Source organism: Protopterus annectens, chromosome 11.part0 (genome assembly GCF_019279795.1).
Source record: "Protopterus annectens isolate FY-2018-M chromosome 11.part0, PAN1.0, whole genome shotgun sequence".
NCBI lineage: Eukaryota > Metazoa > Chordata > Ceratodontiformes > Protopteridae > Protopterus > Protopterus annectens.
Window position 1 is genome coordinate 940,775,297 of NC_056745.1, and position 17,425 is coordinate 940,792,721.

Genomic DNA, 17,425 nt, shown 5'->3' on the forward strand with positions numbered 1-17,425 from the left:
ATTCACCTTCCAAGTGCAGAAACTCTCTCTCTGCAACAGTACCCTCAATAGCCTTTCATTTACCTTCATCTAGTCACATCACAGTAAAAAAACAAGTTACTGGGGGATAGCCCAAATGCTTGCAAAGTTTGAAAATGAGAGATGGCTTTGAGAGTTGCACAGTTGGTGTAGGCCCAACCTGAAGAGAAACAAACAACAAAAAAAGAGAAGGCGAACAGAAACTTAACTATGTATATAGAATAATAATCAAAAACTCTGAAAAGTTAATTTAGGACCGTTTCTTCTGTTCCTAAACAGAACTATGTATATAGAATAATAATCAAAAACTCTGAAAAGTTAATTTAGGACCGTTTCTTCTGTTCCTAAACTTAGCCCAGCAAAAGAACTGTAGTGGAGGACCCGCATGACAAAAAGGGAAGGGTGTCTAGAAGCCAGAAAAGCCTGCTCTCCTAAACTTATCCCAACACCTGCAGTACAAGTCCAAACCAGAACTGTCTAGAGTCCCAAGTATTTAGACCAATTTACTCAACCAATATTATTTCTAAAAACAAAACAAATCCAATTCCAAATCCCCCTCCAAAAAAAGGATCCTAGATCATTCATTTTATAGCTTTTATTGGGATAAGAGTTTTCATCCTTGTAGATATATGCGCACTCCGTAGGTCTAATCCATCCAGATCATATATAGGAAGTCCCCAGCCGCAGGTGATTTTTGCTTGACAACTCCTGTAGCATTAGTTCTAGAGCTTAAAAATCGTAGATGGGCCTCATATTAGATCAAAGAGTTACACAGGCACACAGTTAACATCCCTTTACCAGGAGAGAACTGGTTGGTAACATTTAGGGATAATCCCCATCTAAAAACATTGCAACCAACCTTTTAGCTACTACAACAGAAACTCAAAAATCCAAGACACACCAATTAAAAAAAACATAGCAAACAAAAAAGGTAATTTTAGTGTCAAATAAAAAAAATAAATACACAAATAAAAAAAAAAAAAAAAGTTTACAGATCGGATGCATGCCACACATATTAAGACTGGTACTTAGTATACGGGTATTTCAGACCATTTATACAAAACTATAAACAGCCAATTAGGGAAAAAATGCATGAAAAAAAAAATCATTAGGCATATTACAGGTAGTCATTTACAGCGACAATGATAAAAAGAACACTGGCAAAGTTTCCTTATGCCATTCAAAAGTAAGTTCCTGAGACTTTTTTTGTAATGCATACACACCAGCAGCTTAGGACCAGCAATAGCAAAAATCAAGCAAAAATAACACACTTTTTGGGGGTGGGGGGGTGAAAGGGACCACAAAGAAGCATGAAGTGTTTGGCAAAGTTCCAAAACACATTGTTTTAAGAAAGGATGAAGAGTCAACTCACACCCCAAGTATCTGAAATTAGTGCATGCACTACAGACAATTTACACATAGTTATGACAGTAACGTAAGCAAAGTAAGAGGTGCAAAAACACACTAAAACCTAGGGGAGGGGAACCAAGAGGAAAGCCAGCATAGAGAGGAGCTTTGGAGCATTACACATTCAAACGTCGACCAGTCATTATCCCCCCTCCTTCAACAATCGTGGCAAATTCTAAATAGAAACAAGTTTCTTCAGAGGCAAAGTCTGTACATGTACTCAAGACACAACAGAACAGGGTAGACTGACAACTGTTTCCCTAAAATGGTACACCCTCTCTATGGGTAAAAACAATACCAACTCAGGTAACATAACATATCTTGGAGAAAGAGAGAGACACTAGTTTGCTTCAATTTCAGGGTAAGGAACAGTTTTCAAAGAAACTACCCTTTGTTAGATCTATACTTTGCTGGGGCCAAATCACTACACCAATGGGTCCAAATCATGGACCTAGAGAACATCTACCTGTAATGGCCTACTTAATGAAGTATTCAAACACCTAACTCAGAAGTAAAAGAGCATGACATTATGTTCAAACTAACTTGAAACACTTTCAGAATAATCCTACCATCAATGGTGGGTCACAAACTAGGGTCCAATCTGCCAGTACAAACTAATTTACAGCTCATGCTCAGCTATTCAATTCTGTATCACTTGACCTTCATAATACAAAACGAGACTTTACACCATAAGGAAATTAACACTATATTCTGCATCATAAACACATTAACACTCAAAATGCTGCTTGTGTACAAGTTGACCACACTAACATACCTGACAGGGCCCATCGGCTCAGCCAACTACAATACGCCCTGCAGTCAGCACCTTTATCTCAAATCAGTCAAAATTTCACTAATTATTTCCTGCATTTCCTCCCTACAGTATTTGCCTGAGGCCTCACACACCACCAAAAATGTCTGAAGTAAAACTAAGTAAACCAAAGTTGCTTTCTAAAACATCTGCCGAAGGTTTCACATTACTTCTTCTATTGCACTTAATCCAATTCATGCCTGGCGACATTACAAACTACCTCTCCCCAGCATGTATTCTCTTACAGATCTTCCAACGTCATTTCTAAACACGCTTCTAAATTTCTCACTCTGCAAGATTTCCCACTACAACGTTACTCATGGAAGCTGGATTAAAGATGAGAAGCTAATACTTTACTAAAAAAACATTGTTTTGTGAACATTTTACCTTCTCATTCTGCCTTGCCCTCTTTCCCATTCCTAAAGCAAGTGTTACAGTAGCCCTCTTTCCCATTCCTAAAGCAAGTGTTACAGTAGCATAATCTCAATGTTAAAACCATAAACCACAACAAGACAAGACAGCTCAGTAGAATGAAAAAGTACTTAAAACCTATTACCCTCAAACTCACGAAATTTTAACCAAATCTTGCTTTTTCTTACATTATGTAGTTTATAGCAAAATGCTGACAACACTGCTCATGAAAGCTGCACTTCTTTTTCTGGGATCAATTTTAAGTCAAGTAGGACAAACATACCAGAGTAATACCACCAAAGGAAAAAAATATATAGTTCAGCGTGTATAGGGATTGTGAGGACATACAGAATATAAAAACAGTCATAAACTAGTAATAAAGGCAAGTTTATATTTTATGTGGCACAACAAGAAAAAAATGAAGTACAAAAATAAGGCCTTTGCTGGTACAATAAATATATTAGCAAAACAAAACTATTCCAGCAACATTCATTCTAATTTAATATTACTTGGTCCTCAAAACAGTAGAGGATCAGTTATACAAGAGGCCTGCTGCTTTATGTCAACAAATAAGTCACAAGAGTATCAATAGAATAAAGCAAAGCAAAAAAGGAAAATCCATCTTCAACATATAAAACTATCACCAAGCATGAAGTCATGCACTACAACAACATTCATCCAGAGAGAACACTTGGCAAATGAGTTTTGGGACATCTGTACATTCATGTCAAAGCTCAATATGAGCTATCTTGGGGGGGGGTTAAAAACTTTTGTACCTTCTCAAAACAAAACTCCTTACTCTAATACAGATTAACTGTCCAGAAGGCAGAAGCTCCCTTATTAGGCACCATAGTGGCACCAAATGCCTGAACAAAACTAGCACAAAGACAAACCAAGGTAATGCTTACACAAATTCAGTTAATCTCTACCCTCCAGGCTTCCAGTTGAAGTCTCACCTGTGGTGTGTTTTTTTGTTATTTTGGTAGTGCAAACACCTACCTTCACAAAGCACAGCTCAATATTTTCAACCCAATAATGCGCACAAACACAAACCTGACTATTTGTAATCATTCCCCTCCCTGAGCTGCAAAACAGTGTGCATATTACAGAAGGGGGAGTGGGAACAGGATGGAAAAACCTGTACCTTCATTTACTGGATAGAAGTTGTAAGTATTAACCCAACACTTAACCCACTCCCCACACACACACACACACACACACACACACACACACACACACACACACACACTTCTCCACAAACTAGGTAAAAAAATAAACCAACAAACCTGCACCACACTACACCCAAAAAATATAAATTGAAGTTTCCACACTGCTAATACAAGGTGGTGTTCTCTAAGCAGGGTGAAAACTGACTGGACACTATCCCAGTGCACAAATACTTCCAGGTTTGCAGCACACAAAATAATCCCTAGCAGCAAATAACATAAAAGGTACAAAATGGCAGAAGAGCACATTTTCCATTTCAAATTTGCAATGTGTTTAATTTTTTTTCTATGTCTCAAGGGTGTTTGATAATGTAAGCAAAAGTTTTTTTTTTTTTTTTTATATAATTCACCACTACTTAACTGACATTCTGAGAAACAGCCCTCTCTCAGAAGAGCGTAGAAAGATCTATTTTTTTCATTACCTAGAACATATTTGCAATCAAGTCCAACCCCCCCCCCCCCCCCCGTCTGTTCAACCACTGCAAATGGCATCTCTAGGACAAAACAAGATTCCTGTATGCATCTCACTTCTGACTTATCTTACAAACAAAGCAAAGCCTGCAATACTGTGAATGTGCTCACAAGACATTACAATGCTCCGTTACCTAGGATATAAAAATAATGTATACATCCTTTGTAAACCAGTCAAGAGAACTCTAGCCTGGGGACCATTTTCAGTCACAACTCAGGCCACAATGGCAAAGACAAAAAGAAATGTTAAGAATCTAAACACACAACATTGCTATTTGGACATCACAGGTCAACTACAACGCCCATTTATTACTGAATGGTTTACTCTGGTCAAGATTACAGCCTACTTTCAGGAGAAAACTATCTGGGTAAACAGACTTGAGATAGGGGGAGCTTGGCCAGGGCACACAGTAAATCCACCTAGTCTCTCCAGTTAAGTGCCATCGCATTTTTAAGATCCCCCAAAGATAAACCAATTCAAAATGATGCAATTTCTGTTAACACAACCCATCTGAAGGACAACAAACATGAAATGTAGCTCCCACCCCAACCCTTCCAAAATAAATGCTTCAGACTGTAGCCTCAGTGCAAGAACAGAAAGGAAACACTCCGAGATCTGCTCAGAACTGTTGGTAAAGGACACCACAAACACTGCAGATATAGCCAACCTGGTGGCAGACATGTTCCGAAAAAACTGCACCCCCCTGTTCCTCCATCAGTAAAATCAACACTTCCCCATTACCTGCCCCCCTCCCTTTATCTCTAGGGGGAAAAAAAAAGTCATTATTGCCCTCTCAAAGGCAAAAAAATACAGCCTCCATGGGACCTACATGAAACTCAGGCAGGATCTTGTGGCACCCTATTCAACCAAAGCTTGAGCACCGGCTTTTCCACCAATCCAGGTAATTATGGACCCATCAACCTAGCCAGGCCAATTTGCAAGGCCATGGAACGGACTATTATGGACCTCATTAAACAAGGACTTGGCAACCTCCAAACACTTGATCCCCACAGTCTGGTTTAGTCAAGGGGAGGTCAGGCCTGTTAAACTCGGTCCACTTCTTTGAGACAGTCACCAAAGTTATGGATGAGGGGAAGACTGTGCACACCACCTACCTTGACCTGGCCACAGCATTCGATACTATTCCCATAGTCGGGTACAATACAGTAGACAGTCGATTATCTGAACGCCCATCATCGCCTTCCAAAGTTTTCGGGTAGGAAAAGTCAAAGTTTGAATATGTAAAAAAGTTACACGTATTCGCTTCTGCATGTTTTTTGAGCTTGTAGCCCACTCGTGTGAAAAGCATTCTTTTTGTCCACTGGAATCACTGAATGGCCAATTAGCTCAGATAAATAGACTTCTACTGTAGATAAACTCTCAACTAGGCATCAATCTGTATGTTACCAAATAGGTAGCAATCTGCTGATAGAACCCACCTAGTCAAAAATCGGGGGAAGCATTACACCCCAGAAAATCTGTTTTGGGGCTTCTCGTTTAGGATACACTTTTCTGAGGTGCAGGCCAAAACCAGTGGGTTATAACTGACCAAATTTGCAGACTGCAAACTTGGCATTGTCATCAATTCCCCTAACAATGTGGACATCCTCCATGTGTCTCAGCCCAACAAATGATTGGTGCCAGAAACATGGCCTCGAACTGAATGCCAAAAAATACAAATCACCACCCCCTTTTGGAGAGAGTAACCTCCCCACAAATTATCACAACAAGGTCCTAAGCATGCAATCAGTCGAGAGGACTTTGGCACGGACAGCAAACTGACCGCAAACTGACCGCCACATTGCTTTCTTTGTATGGAAAGCTTTCTACATGGCCCACCTTATCAAGAAGGGTACCTCATCCAGGCTGACTCATTAACTGTGTTTCCTGAGCTTGCTCTCTAAACAGCCAAGCTTTGTCTTTTTCCTCTCCATACTGCCAGTGTAATAAAGTCCTGCATACTGAACAGTTGCAACAAAGATCGCTCATTATACAGCTCTGTTCTCTCTCTCCTTGCATTGCCTCTTTCTTTGCAAAGTATGTTGCCTTAGTTTTTTTTTTAAGTTGTAAGATATACTTAAAGGCATTATCTACTTTCTAGCAAGTTGGTACACTATGAAGCAGCTTGGCAGCAAGGATCCCCACCCCCCATTCTTCAAAGAATTTTAGTTTTCAACAAATTTGTGTCCATTAAATGTTGGGACTACAGTCCGCTTTAAGACATTTCTTACCAGATGGCACTACACAAAAAACCCCACCTTGATTTTAACTGTGTGGAAGGAATATTAGCTGAACTGGAAGTTAGTCAGTGTTTGCGGAATTTTGTTATTTGCTAGTAATTACAGGTGTGGGGGTAGCCACATTCTTTGATTTCCTGTCCTTGCCTATTTAAGTGGTACAGTGTGAAATATTTTCTGCTTAAAAACCTCAGCTTTGGCCGGCTAAGAACTTGCTATATTCAACTGGACGTATAAGAGAATTTAAGTACCTTTATCTGCTCTTTTTTTTCAAAAAAATACAGTATTTAAATTGATTTCAACTGTGTGGAAGGAATATTAACTGAACTGGAAGTTTTCACTCTTCTCTTCAGTTCGTCCCACCCAGCCTCCCTGTTTTTGTTTTGGTGTTAATCTTAGTGGCCTTGCAACTGCCTGCCCCTCTTGTAAAGTTGTGTTTGGATACTCCTTCTGGGCCCATCTCATTTGCTCACTCAACTGAGTGCAGTGAGATCATATTCTGATTTCAGGCACTCCTACTGTGTACAAAGAGAGCATCTGGGAAACAGAAAAAAAAAAAAATTTAAGCTTGTTTCCTGCCTTTCCTGTTAAGTGGTATAGACTATTTGTAGGCTTCTGAGCCCCCAAGCCCTTCTGTGTTGGAGGGAAGCCTTCTAGCTTAGTTTTTTTTTCTTATAACTAGCCAGTTTTCTAGTTTCAGCACTCAAATCTGTTTCTTTAATCTCAGCACTTGTTCAGAAAAAAAAAATTTTCATCTGCTTTTACTGTACTTTTCTACCTACTTTTTTTAACTTTTGCATCATCTTAAATGTACTCAATTGTATTTATTACTGCTTGGTGCAACTCATTCTAAGCCTTTTTGTTTAAACACTTGGGCTTCGGACCAGTTGTTTTGCACCGAGAGGGCTTGTGGTCTGCACTGTAGTGGCAGAACAGGTAGCTTACATCCTTCTAGGTTGGGAACTGCTGATTTAGAATAACAGACACTGAGCCCTCAAAGTGTATTAATTCTGGTTTAAGCACTTGGGCTTCAAGCTAGTTATTTTACATTAAGAGGGTTCGTGGTCTGCACTCTTGTGGGAGGAGAGGCTTGACTGCCCTTCTGAGCTGGGAATTTCTGGTTGAAGGCTTATAGTGCATGCATATCTGAACTGCTTCTTACTGAAGTTGGTGCGCCTTGTTTGCTGTGGCATAGACTGGATTCGGGCCTGCTGGATCTAACTTTGTTTGTGTAACTTGAGCACTAATCCAGGCATTCTCTAAAGTATTCAATTGTATTTATTACTGCTTGGTAGTAACTTGATTAAAGTGTAGCTATCATTCTAAGTCTTTTGGATTAAGCACTTGGGCTTCAGACCAGTTGTTTTACATTAGGAAGGTTTGTGGCATGCACTGTGGTGGCAGGACAGGTAGCTTTCATCCTTCTAAGTTGGGAACTGCTGATTAAGAATAACAGACACTGGGTTCTCAAAGTGTATTAGTTCTGGTTTAAGCACTTGGGCTTCAGGCCAGTTATTTTACATTAAGAAGGTTTGTGGTCTGCACTCTTGTGGGAGAAGAGGCTGGACTCTGCCCTTCTGAGCTGGGAATTTCTGGTTAAAGGTTTATAGTGCCTGAATATTTGAACTGTAGCTTACTGAAATTGGTACACCTTGTTTGCTGTAGCATAGACTAGATCCAGGCCTGCTGAATCTAGCTTTGTTTATATGCTTGTTGTTTGTTTGCTTGTTATTTCCCTGGAACGCTAATTCCACCTAATACGCGGCTTCTCAGCGCTTCTGTGGATCACTAGTGATATCTGCATTGCTTGCTTACTGTACTTATTTCCTTGTTTCACTTGAAAGAAAGTTACTGTTTGTCGTTTTTGCATTTAAGTTACCTGTAACACTTTGCACTTAAGTTACCTGGCACTTGCTCACTAAAGCAATTATATAAGTCAGCACTAAAAATTAAAAGCACTACACCCTCACTCCCCACTGGCCCTGGTTTTCAATTATTAAAGGAATTCCCAATATTATTCTAACATGTCCAAATGTCAGTTGTCAATCTCCTCTCCTGTCCAGCTGGTGAATCTGGGAATCTTGAGGCAATGTTACAACTGCCTCATGTACACAACAACCCTCTCCTCCTCCCAACAAATTCCAACACATGTGAGAGATGCAACCATATAGCCAAACTGGAGGCTAAGCTCTCTCAACTCAGTACTGGCATAACCAGTCAGGAGAAGAAGGAAACCACACTCACTACAATTCCAGTCTCACATAAACCTACCACGACAGCAAACCAAACACATAATCACACAAAAACATACTCTGAGGCTCTAAATAAAGATCTGCCGAAGCAGCAGAGACCTCCAAAGCAGACACCCAAGCAGCCGCTACCCCAAAACAAAACACGTGCAACACATATCTCACAAAGCCAGTGTGCCAAACAGTCACAGCCCTTAAGGCTAAACAACACACCTGATACACTTGTAATAGGCGACTATCATCAGGCACACTGACGTCCCGCTCACCAGGCTAGGTCACGGTGAGCAGCCTGTCTGGCGCTAGGATCCGCCACATAACACAAGCACTCAGGTCACTCCAAGGCAAGTACAAATATGACTCAGTCATTGTCCATGCTGGTGTGAATGACCTGAGACGTACCTCCCTGGACTACATGAAGAGAGACAGAGGAGCTCTCTGAGCATGTAGCCCAGGCTGGTATGACCCTGACCTTGAGTAGCATCTTACCCTCACCAAGAATGATGCCACAATATGAAGACAAGATGATCAATTTCAACAACTGGCTTAAGTATTGGTGTCATTTAAAGGGGATCCAATGCCTGTCAGCTTGGGATGATATGCACGACAAGCCACGATGCTTTGCTAGGGACGGCTTGCACCTGTCACCCCTGGGCTTAAGATATTGGCAAAGGCTCTTGCTACCCCCATAGTGCCTTTTTTAGGCAAGGCTCAAAAGACAAACCCACCTCCATAGGTATCACAAGGGATAAGAAACTAAGAGTAATGCTACTCAACGCTAGAAGTCTAAACCTCAAGATGCACGCATTCGAAACTCTCCTTAGCATGGAGAACATCGATATCTGTGCAGTAACAGAAACCTGGTTCAGGACTCCCAAGAGCACCCCATCACTACCAGGTTATACCTCATACCATGCTTTTCGGCCCCAAAACGTGGACCGAACCACAAAAGGAGGGGGAGTATCGATATTCATCAAAGATACCCACACCTCCAGGTTGGTGGCAAAGCACGAAGCATCAGAGACTATCCATGTGCAACTAACAGTGGGTAAAACTGCCTTCCAGTTTATAGCCTGCTACAGACCACCCACCCAAACCCAGGAACCCCACTCGGCCTTCCTGAGAACACTGGAAAATATGAAGGTCTCTCCGAACACCATTATATTGGGCGACTTCAACTACCCAAACATAGATTGGGAGCATTACTCTAGCTCCAACACCCTTGCCCAAAGGTTCCTAGAATTCATAAACTCAAATGCTATGGAACAACTTGTTACCACTCCCACAAGAGGGGAAAACATACTGGACCTGATCATCACCCAACATGGGGACTCTATGCTCCAGACCAGAAGTGTATCCCTCACTGGTAAGATCAGACCATAAACTGATCTCACTGGATATTCACATCCCGACCCCACCCCCCTGCCCAGAAAACCACAGTGAAAAACTTCTCTAAAGCAAATTTCACACTCCTCAAAACCGAGGTGGAATCCTTCAAAGCCCCCGGGCCTGTGGAAAATATGGCCCAGACCGCAGAATCCTTTATAAATGCATTCTATGAACACCTTCAGGAATGCATGGATCATGCAATCCCAAATAAAACCAAGACCCAATCCTCCAAAGGCAGACGACCTGTCTGGTGGACCCCAGCCATAAACAAACTATACAATAGGAGGAGGAAACTACTACATGATAGAGCAAAATCCCAAAAAGGGAAGGCATCTCTGATCAGTATTAGCAAAAAACTAAGGGCACTCATAAAATCGAGGCCAGCTTAGAGAGAAAAATTACACAGGGCACTAAGGATAATCACAAGGCTTTCTTTAGTTATGTTAGGAACCTGGGTGGGAATACCCAGATATGCTCAGAATTAGTCCAAAATGACAAAAAATACACTGATCCCACAGACATTGCCAACATCCTAGCTGACAGGTTCAGCGCAAACTCCCCCCCCCCCCCCACCACCAAAAGGGCAAATATCTATCCCAGCAGAGTGCTGCCCCCCTGACATCTCAGATGTTCAGGTGGGAGCCGCCCTCTCCAAAGCAAAAAACACAGCATCAATGGGACCAGACGGTGTCCCAGGCTGCGTCCTACATGAACTCCAAGAAGAGCTAAACCCAAACATAAAACTACTGTTCAATCTCAGCCTTACTACAGGATATGTACCCAAAGAGTGGCGTACAGCAACAGTGGTCCCTCTCCACAAAGGTGGTGCCTCAACGGACACTGGAAACTATCGCCCCATAAGCCTGACTAGCTTGGTCTGCAAAGCTATGGAAAGGATCATCATGGACCTCATAAATAAAGATATTGGGGACCTACAGACACTGGATCCTACCCAGTTTGGCTTTGTTAAGGGCAGATCCTGCCTCTTAAACCTGGTTGACTTCTTTGAAACAGTCACCAAGGCCATTGACGAAGGGAAGGTGGTCCACACAGTCTATATGGACCTCGCAAAAGCCTTCGATACAATACCCCACTCGGGCATTATAGATAAGCTCACCAGCTTAAATATAAACCCCTATGTCACTAGATGGGTTGCAAACTGGCTCAAGGACAGAACCCACATGGTTAGAATTGCTGGAGCCATGTCAGACTCCAAACCGGTTACAAGTGGCGTCCCACAAGGCTCAGTCCTGGGACCTCTTGTTTGGTATATATTTCTCGGAGGTACAGGCCAACACGGAAGGACTGTGGCTGACCAAGTTCGCAGATGACTGCAAACTGGGTGCCATAATCGACTCTCCAGCCGACACAAGCATCCTCCAAAAGGGCCTCATAGAAACAGACAACTGGTGCCAGAGCCATGGCCTCAAGCTAAACGCCAAAAAGTGTATAGTCATCCCCTTTGGCAAAAACAAAGTGCCCACAAAATTACCACATAGGTGGTAATCCATTAAGTACAGAAGAAGTAATTAGGGACCTGGGGACCCAAGTTGATAGCATGAAGGGATTCACATCTAGATTAGGGGAGGTCATCGTGCCTCTGAGTACAATGCCCCTTTTGGGATGTACCTTACCAAACACCTGCAGCAACTGGAAAGACCCCAAAAGTACCTCACCAAGAGGATCAAAGGGCTCAAACAGATGCCATATGCTGCCCGGTTAAAGAAACTCCAGCTCTACTCAGTGGCATACTGCCTGCTCAGAGGTGACCTGTGCCTGACGTATAAGGCCATGTCCAACCCGGAATTAAGAGACATGCTGCACCTCAAAAAATCCAAATCCCATCGAGCTGCACGCTCGAGAGACTTGAACCTCAGCACTGAAATAAATAGGGCATGCTGGAGGGACAGATTCATAACCCAGAGGCTCCCTTCACTCTGGAATAAAATCCCAGTCCAGGTTAGGCAGAGTCCCTCATTGACTCTCTTCAAGAGGAATCTTTATGAGTGGATGGGAGATCGTAGGTTTATCCCGGGTATCACTTCTGTGTCACTGTTAGACAGAGGCACAGTATACTAACCTCGAAAAAGGGCATAGCAAAATTAATTTAAAATGGGTGGCGAAAGCCAAACACACTCTGGCTAGGCTTATAAATGCCCTAGGGCAGATAGCCTAGTATGAACCTATGAACCTATATACCCTGTCCTGATTACAAAAAGATTCAAAGTAAACTTGAATGTCACTAGGATTATCGGTTCACCATGGGAGTACAGAAGTGCAGGATACAACAAATACAATAAGACACAGCAAGTAAAGGAATTGCAGAATATGCCCCAAGAACATACAAAAAAATAAAAAACCCACAAAAAACACAACACTACCCCCCCCCCCCAATGTAGTCATATAAATACTGTACAGCAGCAGTATGACAGGCAAGATTGGTTATTGCACACAAAATAAAATGCTTCCTTGTTTATTATTACATAGCGGAAATAACAGGCAATTGCACTTAATTATATACATTTGTATTCAAGTAAATAAAAAATATTGCGCATTCAAAAACAAAAATTGGTGGAGTCACTAGGGTTGGTGCCAGAGTTTGTAAGATTCATCACCGTTGGGTAGAAGCCATTGTATCTGGAGGTCCTACAGCGAATACTGCAGTACTTCCTGCCAGATGACAGTTGAGTAAACCAGTAGTGTGCATGGTGCGAGGAGTCTGTGGGCTCTTAAGGCTCCTTGCTGTGAACAGCTCATGGACTGATGGTAGACTGTTGCCCATTATTTTCACGGCAACACTCCCACCATTCGGTAGCTTCTTCTTTTCAGCTACTGTACAATTCCCAAACCAAACTGAAGCTACAGGTGATAATGCTCTTAATAGCTCCTCTGTAGAAGGTGGAGAGAACAGCAAGTGGATGCTTTGCTCTTTCGAGCCTTCTCAAAAAGTGGAGACATTGAAGGGCCAACCAGTACTCAATCCAAGAGAGATCCTCTGGGATGTATACGGCTAAAAATTTGTAGTTTTAACCCTTTCCACCATTAATCTCGAGCAATGAGTGGGCAGTTGACCTTTTCCTGAAGTCAATGATCATTTCCTTTGCTTCACTGACATTCAGATCTAGGTTGTTTCTCACACACCAGTCGATCCGAAAGTTGACCTTGTCTCTGTACGCTCTGTCATCCTCTCCTTTGATAAGGCCCACGACAGTGGTGTCATGGGCAAGCTTGACAGGATTGGAGCTGTGTTTTGCAGAACAGTTGCGGACAAGGATGGTGAACAGCAGTGGGCTGAATACATATTCCCCGAGGAACACCAGTGTTGAGATTTATGCACCCACAGGTGTTATTTCTTACACATGTCCTCTGTGGTCTGTTGATCAAGACGTCCAAGATCCAGTTACAAAGGTGTTTGTTAATTCCAAGGTTGACTAGCTTAATTCGTTAAGTCACATCGGAACCACAGTATTAAATGCCAAACTGATAACCAATTCCATTTAAGAAATTTCCAGCTTTAAAATGTTGAGCATCTCAAGCTACAAAACTGTGAAAAGGGGCAGACTGCAGAGCAGTGCCTACAGTCATAAAGGACAGCTACATACTGGTCGCCAAGAGGGAAAAAAAAAAGTGCATCTTTTGAAACATTTCAAAAACTATCAACTAGTTTGATTCAAAGTTGCAGCAACCTTTTACTATTTTTTCAGCAGGTGATCATAATGAAAACAGGGCCGCATAAATCAGGCATTGGAGTGGAGCTTAAACAAAATAATATGCACACAGACTGGTACCGCTCGATACCATAACTAATTTAATTAACTACTGTAACCTTGCTGCACTTTTTTTTTTTTTATCTGTACCCATGTAATGTGCAACATGGGTTAAGGCAAGGTTGCAGCATGGAAAATATACATAACTAACCCCCATACTAAAATATGGGGTACAATATATTAGATGCGTCATGTGCATTACACACACACACACTTCAAAAAATGATTAAAGATAAGTTGGTGGGACAGTATGGCGGACAGAAATAAAATAATTTTTTTATGCTCATGTTTACCTCTTACACACCAGGACTAAATAGCTGTAGAGCCTAGATAATAGTAAGTGCACATCAAGAGCTACTGAAATTGGGAGGCTTTACTGGCAACCACTAAGCAACTGTGCATCTTGCAGTGAACTCACACAAATAAAGCACATAAATTAAACAGCAGCTACATGGAGGCAAGGCCATACATAACAAACAGGAAATGTATAATTACCCAAGTGTTCTCATACAAACAGTTACCAAAGGTTTTACTTTCACAACTATAATTCACACAGTTTCACATAAAATAAGGAGTCAAACTGACTCCAGATATGAGCAAGACAACCATACCAACCCTGCTAATATTACCGTCCCATTTTTGTTGCATGCTTCCCCCTCATACCTCTACTCAGTGATATTAATCCATTCATTGCCTTTACCAGTGCATCAAACTGCACTATGGCAAGTCTTCGTAGAATCCACAATCGTTTATACATCCAATACACATTTCCTCCCATCTTAAACTTCCTTTCCATTCTGGTACAACACACAATAGAATGTTTCTTAAACCACAACATAAAAGGCATTAGCATTTAGCGGGAAAGGCAAAGTTTAAAAGTGATAAACAATACCTCTGCTACAGTATGCAATCATCATAACCTCCTGAAAAGGCTACACGTAGATGACCTGATCCAAATCCAGATTAACCAATAAGTTTACAAGGCATCCCTGCCTTCAAGTCCTGCACTCACAAAACACAGGAGCAGTCTGCAGGCTGCTGAAATAACAGTTCTAGATTTCCTCTCAAGTAACACAATACACCTATTTACCTTTAAAAAATATCTCTAATACAGCAGCATTTCCCCTATGCAAAGACCTCGGACTCGATCACTTCCTGTACTTGAACACCTTTATGGTTTCCACCATCTGGCTATATGACATTACCAGAGTATTCATGTTTAACATTAACTTGTGCAACCTCTAAACTGATGATGCAGACTACTACAATACCAAGAAATTACAACCACTTAGCACACAGCATAAAACAAGACATAAGAAAAACAAACAGCTAGCCAATCACATCTGTAACGGTAATTGAAAATGAAGTCTAAAAAAGGCAGAATACATGCCACAGGAAAAAAATATGGGAGAATAAAACAATCATGGCTGATGCTGCAGCAGCAAGCAACAAGGGAGATGCCCTTCTTCAAAGTTTGTCCAGCTTATTTCCTCTTCTGACTCTCAAAGCACATTTAAAAAGCAGCTGACTAAAAACACAGATTCACACACACCAAACTGGTGAAACTACATAGCTGAACCCATCAAACTACAGCAGAAAAGCCATCGATAGAGATGTAAAATGAATAAGAGCCCCGATTTCCTACGCTAGGAGTGAAGATAGCAGCAATAATGGAAAATAAAAACAAAACAAACAAACAAAAAAAAACAATTAAATTTGCATCTTACAGCTGTCGTAGTTATTTTTAAAGGTATGGGGGGGGGGGGGGTACTACATACGTGGCCTCCATCGTAGAAAGCCAAAACAAAACACTTTCACAAAAGTCAGATGATTTAGTACGTTATCATGCGTCTTTTGAGTTAAGTAGTTAAAGATGCATAGGCCAAGTGGCTACAAGCCCACTAACCACAACCACCTCACTCCCCCCAGCAAAACAGTCGAGATTAAAGTTCCCTGAAAGGGAAAAGAATAAGATTTTTGCAAGTTACCTACCACGGGTGCCTATATTACCAATTACAAATAGTGAATTAAGCCGTGTTACTGCATCTACTCCATTCAGCTACAAAACAGATGGTTATATATCTCAACCCTCCCCAGAAATTACAAAAACGTTTTCCTAATTGCTGCAGACTGAAAAAAAAGAAGCATAAGAAAATTAAAGTGCAGACACGCGGGTGTAAGACATTTCAACACGTTTGTTTTAAGACATGCAATTTCTGCAAAAGCACTTTGAAGCAATTGCACAGGCATCCAGCCAAGTACCCCGGTCCTCCCTACATTACTGAAAAACAAAAGTCGATTCATCCAATGCAACTGTCGACATATACAATTTGCTTAAATAAACACAAGCACCGCCGGCTTGAAATCTTCCATTTTGAACTATGAGATTAACAACATGTTAAGTTAAAACTACTGTCTAGTCTTCAAATAAATAATAAAAATAAAGTGGGGTATTAGAAACATTTTCCTCACCCAGCAGCAACAGTTTGACCTCCCTGGCAGCTTTTTCACCATCCTCTCTCAGGTTCCTGTCGATCATTTTACTGCGTTCAACCGCAGCTTTATCCTCTGCGCTCAGGGTACACCCCATCTTTTAATCCTTCAATTTATCCTCAAAACTGTATGAAATACCAAATTTTTGTTAAGAAAAAAGTACACCACCACGACACGGACAATAGTCTTTTTTTGCCACGGCAGAACTACACCTTCCAAAAAGTACACTTGCTCTTTTTCCACTATTTCAAGTTTTACGAACTGTAACTGTCCTTTAACCACTGATACAATTTCGGATAACAATTACATACATAAGAATGAATAATCCAAATGCACATCCATGAAAACAATGCAGCACATCACAACTACCCCAGCCACCGCCATCTATTGAGCGATGCTGCGCGCCACCGATTTTTTTCACACGCTCGCGCACACGTCAAACGGGCACACACTCACAAATCAGCAAGGGAACGTGCACGCCTTTCCTAATACCCCGGATACTGTGAAGTTAGCGGCGTGAGTTAAAACCAATACTGTTTGGTCTTAATTTTTGGCATCTTAGAAGACTTCTCTGTAGGGTTACCACACGTCCCACTTTGCGAGGGACAGTCCTTCTTTGGGCAGTTGTGTCCTGACAAAAAATTGTAAAAATGGCAAATGTCCTGAGATTTTAGGGCAAAATTATTTCCAATATTTTATGTAATAGTTGCATAAAACAGTTATTCTGTATCTAAAATACCTAAATGTTATAAGGAACTAAAATGCTACAAGAATAAGCTTTTATTTAGGCAAAAAAGTTAAGTTCTGTCCTTTGTACTGACCGTGGGTATGTGTCCACCTTAGGGTTACCACCTGTCCCACTTTAAGCAGTTGTGTTCTGCAAAAAAAAACTGTGAAAATGGCAGATGTCCTGAGATTTTAGGACAAAATTATTTCCTATATTTTATG

At 41.3% G+C, this 17,425-nt stretch overlaps 1 protein-coding gene across 1 annotated transcript in view; it reads right to left on the reverse strand.

Moving 5' to 3' along the window:
* Positions 1 to 16,912, reverse strand: part of GNAI1 (G protein subunit alpha i1) — a 610,322-nt gene extending 593,410 nt beyond the window's left edge. The window contains exon 1 of the mRNA XM_044088329.1: positions 16,457 to 16,912. Within this exon, the coding sequence (XP_043944264.1) occupies positions 16,457 to 16,574 (118 nt within the window). The 5' untranslated portion in view covers positions 16,575 to 16,912. The remainder of the gene's footprint in view (positions 1 to 16,456) is intronic.
* Between the last annotated feature and the right edge of the window lie 513 nt (positions 16,913 to 17,425).